This window comes from Macaca fascicularis, chromosome 2 (genome assembly GCF_037993035.2).
Source record: "Macaca fascicularis isolate 582-1 chromosome 2, T2T-MFA8v1.1".
NCBI lineage: Eukaryota > Metazoa > Chordata > Mammalia > Primates > Cercopithecidae > Macaca > Macaca fascicularis.
Window position 1 is genome coordinate 107074837 of NC_088376.1, and position 13451 is coordinate 107088287.

Genomic DNA, 13451 nt, shown 5'->3' on the forward strand with positions numbered 1-13451 from the left:
TTTTAGGTTTACCATAGTAGTAATTACTTTATGATTCTACTGTTGGGCTCCTGATAAAGTACTAGTGTACTTTTTTTAACTTTTTATTTTGAAATAGAGATTCACAGGAAGTTACAAAGGTAGTTCAGAGAGGACCCATGTTGCCTTCACCTAGTTTTCCCCTACATCTTACATCTTAAAGTATAAGAAGCAGGAATTTGATATTGATAAAATATGTTTGTGTAGGTCAGTGTATTTTATCAAATATGCAGATTTATGTGACCACCACTGCAGTCAAAGAGCTATAATAGCACCACAAAGATCTCCCTTATGCTACCTCTTAACAGTCATACCTCTCTCCCTCCACCAATAATTTCTATAGTTTTGGCATTTTAAAATGAAGATTCATAAGAGGTTGGCTAGAGGATTATTAATTGATAATTCTAAAAACAAAACCAGCTTTAGTTTTACTGATTTTTTTTTCCTATGTTGCTTTTTTGTTTTCAGTTTCACTGATTTCTGCTCTGGTTATTTCCTCCTTCTACTTACTTCGGATTAATTTGTTGTTCTTTTTGTAGCTTCCTAAAGTTGCAGCCAAGGTCATTGATTTATTATTTTCTTAATTATTTTCTAATAGAGACATTTAGTGCTATATATTTATCCATAAATACTGTTTCAGCAGCATCCCACTTTTTGTTGAGATAAATTGTGGATTCACCTGTGTTATAAGAAATAATACATAGATATCTATGTACCCTTTACCTAGTTTCTCCCAATTGTAATATATTGCACAACCACAGTACAATATCACAACCAGAATATTGGCATTAATACAGTCAAGATATTACAGACCATTTCCATCACCACATGGATCCCTCATGTTGCCCTTTGATAGCGCACACCTACTTTCTTCTCTCTTTCCTCCATCGCCCATTCCTTAATCCTGGACAACCACATATCTGTTCTGCATTTCTATAATTCGGTCATTTCAAGAATATTATATAAATGGAATCATACAGTATGTAACCTCTTCAGATTTGTTTCTTTTTTTTTTTTTTTTTCCTCACCTGGCATAATCCTGTGGATATTCAACCAAATCATTGCATATATCGATAGTTCATTCATTTTTACTGTTTAGTAATACTCCATGGTATGAGTGTACCGTAGTTTGTTTAGCTATTTGCTCATTGATGGATATCTAGTTTGGGACTGTTACAGGATAAAGCTGCTATCTATAAATATTCATGTACAGGTTTTTGTGTATCTATGTGTTTTAATTTCTCTGGAATAAATGGGCTGTAACTGCTGAACTATATGGTAGTCGCATGTTAGGTTTTAACTTGGGTGAACTCATCCTCCAGATTACTCCCCTGCGGTTAGACTCAGTTGAAATGTTTGTTCAGTTCTTTGAGTCTTAGCTGGGCTCTTTGGAATCCACGTTACATACATATTGTTGAGAGATCAGCTAGAGATTTGGGTCAAGTTATAAGTAGATTTGGGGACTTTGTCTGTTAGACTTTCTCCCAGATTCCTAGCCTCACTTTCTGATTTTACCCCAAACTCTGTTCTTCTGGTTCTTTGTTAGTAGGGCAAATTGTTGTCCTCCCCAAGTGGTTCCAACTAGGGCCTGCCCTTGGGTATACAGCCATAAAAACAAGACAGTTACCCAGTGGCATTCCATCTTTCTGAGTGTAGACTTCCCTCTAGGTTCTGCCTGCTTTTCATCTCTCTCCAGGGTTTTCAGGTAGTTTAAACATATTTTATCCAGGGTTTATGGTTGTTATCTGCAGAAGAGTTACCCCAATAGGAGATTCTCTGCCATTTCTCAAAGTACACCCATTGTGAATTCTTTTGAATTTCATCCAGATGGTAGCGTACTGTTCTTTACCTTGCTTGAGATGTTTTTCCTTTCAATGTATGTAATGATGTCTTGTTTTTATAGTTGTATAATTACCTACTATATGAATATACTCTAACAAGTCCCACTACTGATGGACACTTGGTTTGTTTCCATTTTTTTGCTATTTAAATATTGCTGCATTATGCATCCTTGAGCATAAGGCATTTTGCATATGTGCAAGCATTTTTGGATTAATTCCTAGAAGTGGAGTTGTCAAATTGTCCTTCATAGAGATTGCTTTGATGTATACTTTCAACAACATTGTGTGAGAGTGCCATTTTCTCCCCACACACTAATTCATTATTAATTTTTTGTCCATCTGCCTATTTTTATAAATGACTTTGTTTTAGTTTTAATATGCATTTCTCTTATGAGTCTAGTTAAACATCTTTAGAAGCCATTTATATTGTTTTCTATGAACTTGCTGTTTATGTCCTGGTATGATTGGCTGTGGTCCCACCCAAAATCTCATCTTGAATCTACATAATCCCCACAATCCCTGCATGTCAAGGGAGAGACCAGGTGGAGGTAATGGAATCATGGGGGCAGTTCCCCCCTTGCTATTTTGTGATAGTGAGTTCTCATGAAATCTGATGGTTTTATTAGCATTTAGTAGTTCCTCCTGCATTCATTCTCCTTCCTGCCACCTTGTGAAGAAGGTGCCTTGCTTCCTCTTCACCTTGTGTAAGTTTCCTGAGGCCTCCCCAAACCATGCTGAACTGCGAGTCAATTAAAACCTCTTTCCTTTATAAATTACCCAGTCTTGGACAGTTCTTTATAGTAGCATAAAAATGGACTAATACATGCCCACTTGCCCATTTTCTTCCGGATTTGATCTTTTTACTTGTAGGAACATTTCATGATATAAACTTATCTGTTGTTTGTCATATGTGGCTATACCTTTTCCTGGATTTCATTTGTTTTGACTTAGTTTAGGAGCTTTTCACCTTGTAAAAGCCTTTTATTTTTATTTAATCAAATATGTCAGTTTTCTTTCATAATAGGAGTTACAAGTCAGATTTAGAGAAACCCTTCCCCATCTCAACATTTAAAATTTTCTCTCATATTTTCTTTTAGGGTTTTTTGGTGTTATTTATTATGTTTAAATTTTTAATCAAACTAAAATTTATCTTAGGAGAAGGAATATAGAAACAGTGTAACTTTTCCTTGTTTTAGCAGATGGTATTTTGTACTCTTTATTCTCTTAACGTATGAAAATATTTAAAATATTTGTAGTCAAACCTATTGATATCTTACTTCATGGTTTCTACCTTTGGTGTCATGCTTAGGCTTTCCAAATCCTCCAGATTATATACTCATTTATATATTTGATTTGTTTTGCTATTTTATTTTATTTTCTACTTTTAGAATTTATTTTTAATTTAATGAAATCTTTAATGAACCTAAAAGGTATTTTGGCATATGGTGAGTTGGGAGCACACTTAATTTCCATCCAATTAACTAGCCAGTTGTTCTATCATTTATTGAATCATTTCCTCCTAAATTTCAAGTGCCATATTGAATATTTTCTGTTTTATATATAGATCTGTTTCTTTTCTTTTGTTTCATTGATTGCTAGTCCTTACACCAATAGCATACTATCAATTTTTTGAAAAATAGTAAGTAAAATATTAAATAGTAAAATGTTTTTTGGTGGTTCTCTCATGTATTTTTTTTAAACAGTGCTTTAAACTCACATTGTAATTTCTTTAATGTATAAATTAATTTGGGGAGAACCAACATCTTTAACTCTAGTATTCTCATTCAGGAACATGGTAGGTCCTTCAGTTTGTTATGTTTTATGTTTCTCAGTTGATTTTTGTAGTTTTCTAAGATTTCTAGGTTGTCTTCCAAGGCTTTTATAGTTATGGGTTTTAACATTTAAGTTTTTAACCCATCTCGAGTTGATTTTTGTAGTTTTCTAAGATTTCTAGGTTGTCTTCCAAGGCTTTTATAGTTTTGGGTTTTAGCATTTAAGTTTTTAACCCATCTCGAGTTGATTTTTGCATATGGTAAAAGAAGGGTCCAGTTTCAGTCTTCTGCATGTGGCTAGCCAGCTACCCAGCACCATTTATTGAATAGAGAGTCCTCTCCACATTGCTTGTTTTTGTCAGCTTTGTCGAAGGTCAGATGGTTGTAGGTGTGCAGCCTTATTCCTATGCTGTCTATTCAGTTCTATTAGTCCGTGTATCTGTTTTTGTACCAGTACCATGCAGTTTTGGTTATTGTAGCCCTGTAGTATAGTTTGAAGTCAGTAACATGATGCGTCCAGCTTTGTTCTTGTTGCTTAGGATTGCCTTGTCTATTCGCTCTCCTTTTGAGTTTCATATGAATTTTTGCTAGTTCTCTGAAGAATGTCATTGATAGTTTAATAGGAATAACATTGAATCCATAAATTACTTTGGGCAGTATGGCCATTTTAATGATATTGCTCCTTCCTATCCATGATCATGGAAAGTTTTTCCATTAGTTGATGTCCTCTCTGATTTCTTTGAGCAGTGTTTTGTAATTCTCATCATAGAGGTCTTTCACTTTCCTGGTTAGCTGTATTCCTAGGTATTTTATTCTTTTAGTGGATGACTGTTTTTTCAAAAGTTTAGTATTTGAACATGTATAACCTTCTTATGACTGGAAAATCATGATTTCAAAACAGCTACTTGTGAAATGTAAGTATAGTTATATTTAAAACACATTTAAATATTTCTTATGAAAAATAAATTTTATGTTCACAAATACCGCTTTAAAATAACTCAAAGCTCAAGCTTTTTTTCTGAATAAAAAGAAACTCAACTTAAGTTTTACCTAATGATTTGAAATAGCGACTTGGGTAATTAAAGGTGATATCAAAACCTGGACAAATGTTTTGACTTATATTAATTTTTCTCTTAAGCAGCAGTGGAAATTTTAAAGTCAGGATTCAGTATTTTAAATTATGTAGAATAGAATTGTTTTTAGGGATTGGCCATAAACTAGTTGTTTAATTAACATCGAATACATTATAATAAATCCAGTAAGCCTCATAGCTTAGTGTGTAATACAGAGACATTCACTGGTTCTTATTTAACCATAATCTCTTCACAGCATAGATTTACAGACAAAGTGATTACCAAAGAAGAAAAAGAAAATATTTATGAAGTTCGCAAAAGGTCTGTAACATAATTCTTAATTACATAACTTAAAATAGTCACTCGTCTAATTTGTATCTTGAGTATGTTTTTTGTTCTCTACTGTTTATATGCTTGGGCTATATGCCATTAGCCATATATAGGTATACTTTAATTAATGTGTCACATGTACTCAGGTGTAAGGGGTATTGTAAATTACCTTAAAGCTGTCACTAAGTTTTTTGAGTCATTAAAATATTTTTTGAGGAAAGATAAGGAGTAGTGATAAAAAGAAAAAATGATGTATGTTTGACTTTTATGAAGATAAGAGTGGCTGAAATCAGACTCACATTGCAGTTTGCAAGGATCTTACATGGATGCAGTGATTTATACGGAGAGTTATAGCACACTCTCTGGAACATATAAAACCGCATTTAGAGTTGGAGGACACCTTAAAGATCATCTGATCTATCCTCCACCACCCTCATTTTGCATTTGACTCACCCAGGTCAAGGTGATGGATATATCTGAGGCCTTTAATGTTAAGGCAGTAATTTTCAAAGTGTGATCCTTGGAGAAGCATCATCATGCATGAACTTGTCAGAAATTGAAATTATTGGGTCCCATCTCAGACCTACTGAATCAAACTTTGGCGATGGGCCTATCAATCTGTTTTTAACAAGACCACCAGCTGATTTTGATGCATGCTCAAGTTTGAGAACTACTGTGTTAAGGGAAAGGCCAGACAAGAATTAGATTGGTATAGAAGGTTTAGTACGGTTCATGACCATTTGGAGATACTAAAGAAAAAGGAAGATACTAAAGAAAAAGCAAGAAGGTTAACTTTTTTTTTCTATTGCAATCATTTTGCTTACAAACTAAGATAGTGTAACTGCAGCCTGCAAAGGTTTATCAACTTGACTCTATCATAGTGACCACCAGTGTGACATTGATTGGTTAAGTCATTACATCACCATGGGCTTCAGTCATCTGATCAAAAATAAAAGATAGATAATCTCTTCCATCTGTAGAAATTCATAATTTCTATTTCTTTGTTTATGTTGCCGCTTTTGTTTTATTTGCGGGGAACATACTGATAATACATATGACATCCCAAGTTGGGGAGAGAAATGAAGATCTTTTTTTTGTGTGAAAATCTTAAATTCTATCAATGCTACTAAATTTCAACTGTTGTAAGTATGGCTCCCTCTTCTTACTACTTTTACTCTCCTCTGGCCCAGAAAACACAACCTGAAAAAACTTATTAGAATTATTTTTAAGGTAAACATTATAGTATCTGAATGTTAGTGTAAACCTTTCTCCTAAAAAGTAAATGCATTTGTATTTACTAATCAGCTCTGAAGTACTTCTTTCCCTCCCCTTGCTTAAGTTATTTTTCTAGAGAAGTAGTGTCCAAATTAAATTTTTCTAAAATTGGTTATGTAGGATCTCACATATTAGAATGCAATTAAAGCTGTTTAAATCAGTCACCCTGAAACAATAACATTTTTAATACCTTTTCCCCAGAGAAAGCTCTCAAAGACCTTTATAGGCTTATTGTATATATTTTTCTTGAAGAATAATTTATAATTCATTTAATTACATTATCAGTAGAATAATTTAATGACATCTTCCGGATTAAAACACTAACCTAACTCCTCCTCAGACCTTTTGTTTGGCATGGTCAAAAATATTTTGCTCTAATCTTAACCACACCACTCCATTCCTTCCTCTACTCCAACCACTTAAGAAGTGCTGGTTTTCTAGTTAAGAAGGCAGGAACAACCTATTAGAGATGTTAAAGAATTGTAATATATACAGGTATACCTTGGAGGTATTGCAGGTTTGAGTTCAGACTACTGCTGTAAAGCAAATATTGCAATAAAATGAGTCATATGAATTTTTTTGTTTCCCAGTGCGTAGAAAGGTTATGCTTACACTATAGTCTATTAAGTGTGCAATAGCATTATGTCTTTAAAAAAATGTACACACCTTCATTTAAAAATACTTTATTGCCAAAAAGTTCTTACATCATCTGAGCCTTCAGTGAGTCATAATTGCCTGGATGTTGATGGCTGCTTACTGAATAGGGTGGTTGAAGATTGGAGTGAAGGTTGAAGGTTGAGGTGGCTGTGGCAGTTTCTTAAAATAAGACAACAATGCAGTTTGCTGCATCAGTTGACAGTTCTTTTCACAAAAGATTTCTCTGTGGCATGTGATGCTGTTTGATAGCATTTTACCAACAATAGAACTTCTTTCAAATTCGGATTCAATCCTCTCAAACTCTACCTCTGCTTTATCAGCTAGTTTGTGTGATATTCTGAGTCCTTTGCCACTTAAACAATGTTCATGGCTTCATCAGTAGTAGATTTCATCTCAAGAAACCACTTTCTTTGCTCATCCATAAGAAGCAACTCTTCATCCATTCAAGTTTTATAATGAGATTGCAGCAATTCAGTTACAACTTTAGGCTCCACTGCTAGTTCTAGTTTTCTTGCTGTGTCCTCCACATTTGCAGTGACTTCTACCACTAAAGTATTTAAACCCTGAAAATCATCTCTGAGGGTTGGAATCAACTTCCTCCAGACTGCTAATGTTGATATGTTGACCTCCTCTTTTAAATCACAAATGGTTTTAATGGCACCTAGAATGGTGAGTTCTTTCTAGGTTTTCAATTTACTTTGCCAAGATCTATCAGAGAAATCACTATCCATGGCAGATAGAGCCTAATTAAATGTATTTCTTAAATAATAAGACTTGAAAGTCAAAATTGCTTCTTGATTCATAGATTGCAGAATAGATGTTGTGTTAGCAGGCATAAAAACAACATTCAGGCTGAGCGTGGTGGCTCACGCCTGTAATCCCAGCAATTTGGGAGGCCAAGGTGGGTGGATCACGAGGTCAGGAGTTCAGCACCAGCCTGGCCAAGATGGTGAAACCCCACCTCTACTAAAAATACCAAAATTAGCCAGGCGTGGTGGCAGGCGCTTGCAATCCTAGCGACTGAGGAGGCTGAGGCAGAGAATTGCTTGAACCCGGGAGGCAGAGGTTGCAGTGAGCTGAGATCATGCCACTGCACTCCAGCCTGGGCAACAGAGCAAGACTCCTTCTCAAAAAACAAACAAACAAAAAAACACAATATTCATCTCCTTGAGCATGTCTGGCAGAGTTCTTGGGTGACAAAATACATTGTCAATGAGCAGTGATATTTTGAAAGGAATCTTTTTTGAGCAATAGATCTCAATAGTAGGCTTAAAATATTCAGTAAACCATGCTTTAAACAGATGTGCTGTTGTACAGGCTTTGATGTTTCATTTATAGAGCACAGAAAGAATAGATTTAACATAATTCTTAAGGGCCCTATGATTTTTGAAATGGTTAAAGTTGCCAGCTGCATTATCCCTTAACAGGAGAGAGCCAGTCTATTTGTTGAATCTTTGAAGGCAGGCATTAACTTTTCTTTAGCTATGAAAGTCCTAGATGGTATCTTCTTCCAGTATAAGGCAGTTTTGTCTATGTTGAAAATCAGTTTGTTGTAGCTTCCTTCATCAGTTATCTTAGCTGGATCTTCTGGATAACTTGCTACAACTTTTCCATTAGCACTTCCTGTTTGACCTTGCACTTCTATGTTACAGAGATGGCTTGTTTCATCAAACCTCGTGAACCAATTCTGCTAGCTTCATACTTCTGTAACTTTCTTATCTCTCACAGCCCTCACAGAATTGAAGAGAGTTAGGGTCTTGCTCTGTATTAGGGACTGGTTTGATCTTCCATCTAGATCACTCAAACTTTCTCCATTTCCGCAATAAGGCTGTTTCACTTTCTTTTCATTCACATGTTCACTGGAGTAGCACTTTGAATTTCCTTGAAGAACTTTTCCTTTACATTGACAGCTTGGTTAACTATTTGGTACAAGAGGCCTACCTTTTGGCCTATCTTGTTCATCAACATGCCTTCCTCACTAAGCTTAATCATTTCTAGCTTTTGATTTAAAGTAAGAGATGTGAGAGCCCTCCTTTCACTTGACTACTTAGGGGACATTGTAGGGTCATTAACTGGTCTAATTTCAATATGGTTTTGTCTCAGGAAATGGGGAGGCCTAAGGAGAGGGAGAGAGATAGGGGAACAGCCAGTTGGTGTTGCAGTCAGAACACACACATCATTCATTGATTAAGTGCACCCTCTTATAAGGGCTTAGTTTTCATGGTGCTCTGAAACAATATCAGTAGTAACATTGATCACTGATCACGAATCACCATAACAGATAAAATAATAATGAAAAAATTTGAAATATTGTGAGAATTACCAAAATGTGACACAGAGACGTAAGTGAGCATATGCTGTTAGAAAAATGGCACCAGTTAGACTTGCTCGACTCAGGGTTGCCACAGTCCTTCAATTTGTAAAAAAATAAAAATAAAAACTTTTTTTAAAAAGAAATATCTGCAAAGGATTACTTTAATGTTTAAAAATACATTTAAATTCTGATGTTAGTTTTTCCTTTCACACAGCAAAGATTCTAGAAATGCCGACATTATGGTTGGCGAATGTCAGTTTGCAGCACCAGTCCCGAAACCTCTGTGCTTATTAGTACCTCCTTTGAATCTAAGTGGTCATCAAGAAGACACAATACTGAATACCTGGATGAATGGTACTATTTGTTTTCTTAATGAAATCCTGTTGGCTTTTGGTCATATAGAAACTAGGAGATTTTTCTACCAAAAACAAAAGATGATTAAAAAAGAAAAATGGAAACATGTAAAATATGTTAAAATTAGAAAGTCTGTGCACCTTTACTTAGTACTTTTTTTTTTTTTTTTTTTTGAGACAGAGTCTCACACTGTTGCCCAGGCTAGAGTGCAGTGGCACGATCACAGCTCACTGCAACCTGTACCTCCCCAGGTTCAAGCGATTCTCCTGCCTCAGCCTCCTGAGTAGCTGGGATTACAGGCATCCACTGCCATGCCCGGCTAATTTTTTGTATTTTTAGTAGAGACGGGGTTTCACTTTGTTGGCCAGGCTGGTCTTGAACTCCTGACCTCGTAATCTGCCCACCTCAGTCTCCCAAAGTGCTGAAATTACAGGTTTGAGCTACCACGCCCAGCCTACTTAGTACTTTTGATGGAACAATGTGTGAAATATCTGTATTTATGTGATAGTGGTAGTATGAGTAAATTACAGATTGTATCTAAAATATATTTTGATAGAGTGTATTTGTATATGTATTTTAGAACTTGTGTCAGTTTTTTGATAATTAACAGTACTTTGAACAAAACAGACTACATTAAAGGATGAATTTAGAATCTATAAAATCACGTTGTATAGCACACACACCTAACTTTTCTGTACCTACCCAGTACTGACTTCATGCTGCCTCGTGTTGTATACTGTAACAGCAAGCTCATGATGGTCATGTGTTTTATCTTAAAAAGTCTTACAGTTTTCATAATGCAAATTACTGTGAAGCTATGCAGCAAAAACTTCAGCTTGTTTCAGATTATAGCTGGATGCTGCCAAAGTAAAAAATAAATGATTTAAAATTAAAAATACTTTTATTTTTATTTGTTATTTTTATCTTTAGAAAAGAACATTTTTAAATGCCCTAGTTCTCTTTTTAAAAGACCAACATTAAGGGATATGATGCCTGGTGTATTAGTTTGCTTGGGCTGCCATAATAAAATGCCACAGATTAAAGGTCTCAAACAACAGAAATTTATTTTGTACAGTGCTAGAAGTTCAAGACTAAGGTTCTAGAAGGGTTCATTTTCTGATGAGGGCTCTGTTTCTGGCTTGCAGATGGCTACCTTCTTGCTAAGTCCTCACATAACTTTTCCTTGGTGTGTGCAAGGAAAGAGTGTAAGCTCTGTGGTGCCTATTCTTTTTTTTTTTTTTTTTTTTTTTTTTTTTAAGACAGAGTCTCACTCTGTAGCCCAGGCTGGAGTGCAATGGTGTGATCTTGGCTCACTACAACCTCCACCTCCCAGGTTCAAGTGATTCTCCTGCCTCAGCCTCCCGAGTAGCTGGGATTACAGGCGCACACCACCGTGCCTGGCTAAATTTTGTATTTTTAGTAGAGATGGGTTTCACCATGTTGGCCAGGCTGGTCTCAAACTCCCGACCTCAGGCAGTCTGCCCACCTGGGCCTCCCAAAGTGCTGAGATTACAGGTGTAAGCCACCACACCAGGCTGGCGCCTATTCGTATAAGGACATTAATTCCATTGATTCAGGACCCCACCTTTATAACCTCATTTAACCTTATTAACTTCTATAAACACCCTATCTCCAAATATAGTCATATTGAGGGTTAGGGCTTCAACATGTGAATTTTGTGGGAACACAGTTCAGTACATCGCACCTGGATTTGTCATTAGTTTTCTTCCCTTAGAAATGTTCATTGTGTATAATATTTGTCTATTTAACTTAGAGATATATCATTTGAATACAGTGCCCAATGCTGCTATGTGAGGTTTTTAAGAAAGTTGTCTGCAGCTTATAGTGAGTTTAAAATTTTAAATTCAGGTCTAGAAATACTTGAAGGCACCTAAGATGTAAATCACACTATATTTCACAGGAACACACATGGCAGCACAGTCTGTGAATTGAACATGAATATTTCAAAGTGAAACTTTAAAGCAGATAGTAGTGATCATCTATTTCATTGTTATGAAGAAAATAAATTGTAACATATTGGTGTGTAATGTCACTCTAAATCATTTCTAGATTTCAGATTTCTGGGAAAACATTCTGTCCTAAAGCTGCAGAATCCTGAAACTTGTGAAATATTTAAGAGGGAAAAAAATGTGGGGGTAAGTCTACTTTTTAAAAAAGTAATAATCTGTCTCTTTGTCTTCCCCCTCCTCCTCCTTCTCCTCCTTCCTCTTCCTCACTTTCCTCCACTCCCTCTTTTACCCTCCCCTTAAAAAAATAATTTCATAAAACCAATACTTTGGACCTTTGGGTTTTATTTCCATATATATATATTGAGACGGAATCTTGCTCTTGTCATCAGGCTAGAGTACAATGGCATGATCTCGGCTCACTGCAACCTCCGCCTCCTGGGTTTGAGCCTCAGCCTCAAGATTCTCCTGCCTCAGCCTCTCGAGTAGCTGGGATTATAGGCGCCCACCACCACACCTGGCTAAGTTTTGTATTTTTAGTAGAGACGGGGTTTCGCCATGTTGGCCAGGCTAGTCTCTAACTCCTGTCCTCGTGATCCTCCTTCCTTGGCCTCCCAAAGTGCTGGGATTACAGGTGTGAGCCACCGTGCCCAGCCTATCATCATTTTTTAAGCAGTTCCAGATATTATATGGATTTTGAATAGAGGTTTGTGGTAAGAGGTAGAAAATAAGTAGTGACTTAGAAGATATTAACAAATAGCATAAGAGGTTGAAAACAGCAGAGGGAGAACATCCAAAACAGAAAAAACAGGCTGAATAGTTTTCTGTGATGACAGAGAAAGCTGCTGATATAAAGCAGTTTATGGGGAAAGTTTGTTGTAAAAAGTTTTAACTCTCATTTGCCTTGTTCTATTAACCAGAAAAACTAAGGAGAATTTTGGTTCTAATAAATGCATCTGAAATATAGTGCATATTATAATAGAATTAACTTTTTGTAAAATAGAGACAGGTATATAAAAGGGAGGAGGAATGTGTACATTTAGTTATGTAAAATATGTGGGGGCTGGGAGTCCGTGGGATATTTCTGTTCCTTAATTTTTCTGTGAACCTATACCTGCTCCAAAAAAACAGTCTTAAAAAATGAGAATTATGAAGTGCCATTTTCCATACCACTTATAATATACTGTCTTGTAGTTGTTTTTCTGTCATCTGTATTTCATCCCTCTAATAGATGATAAATTTCTAGAGGGTGCCTTCCACAGAAAGAGTGCTCAATAAATATCTGTCATTGGTGAAAAAAAAAAAGAGACATAAAAGAGAATAACCTTGATGGAATATTTTACACAAAGATAAATTTTTTAAAATCCAGACAAATCACTCTGAAATGATTTTTAAATTATTTTTGAAAATATAAATTGTTTGAAGTTTTATTTTTTCTTATCAAATTAGCAAACAAGTTATCTTGATACTCTTTGGGGTATATGTTATTTGTGTTGCTTCAAATGCTGTCTTGCTTAACTATACTGGATGCTTTACAGTTAATACAGAAAGTGAATCTTTCTAATTTTCTAGGTGTTCCAGAAGTCCCTAGGGTTGATGATACCCTATAAATATTGCAAATTTCATTTTAATACGTTACGTGGCTGTGAGCGACCACTGTGCAAGTTTGCTCATGTGCCTGAACAAGGGGATGAAAAGGTAAAACATATAAAGTCTTTAAAGTAGAGATTGTTTTAATAGCTATCTCAGTCGTGCATTTTAATTTAGATTTTCATTGACTCCTAATAGCATTGATGTGAGTTTTGCCTGCTTTTGTTCTTTATATAATAAAGGAATCATATGTGTATTCT

At 35.5% G+C, this 13451-nt stretch overlaps 1 protein-coding gene across 1 annotated transcript in view; it reads left to right on the forward strand.

The window, feature by feature from the left end:
- The window catches only part of TOPAZ1 (testis and ovary specific TOPAZ 1), a 90367-nt gene that overhangs the window by 15838 nt on the left and 61078 nt on the right, over positions 1 to 13451 (forward strand). Inside the window, exons 5-8 of the mRNA XM_005546821.3 lie at positions 4961 to 5025; positions 9495 to 9634; positions 11705 to 11790; positions 13174 to 13299. Coding sequence (XP_005546878.3) covers positions 4961 to 5025; positions 9495 to 9634; positions 11705 to 11790; positions 13174 to 13299 — 417 coding nt within the window. The remainder of the gene's footprint in view (positions 1 to 4960; positions 5026 to 9494; positions 9635 to 11704; positions 11791 to 13173; positions 13300 to 13451) is intronic.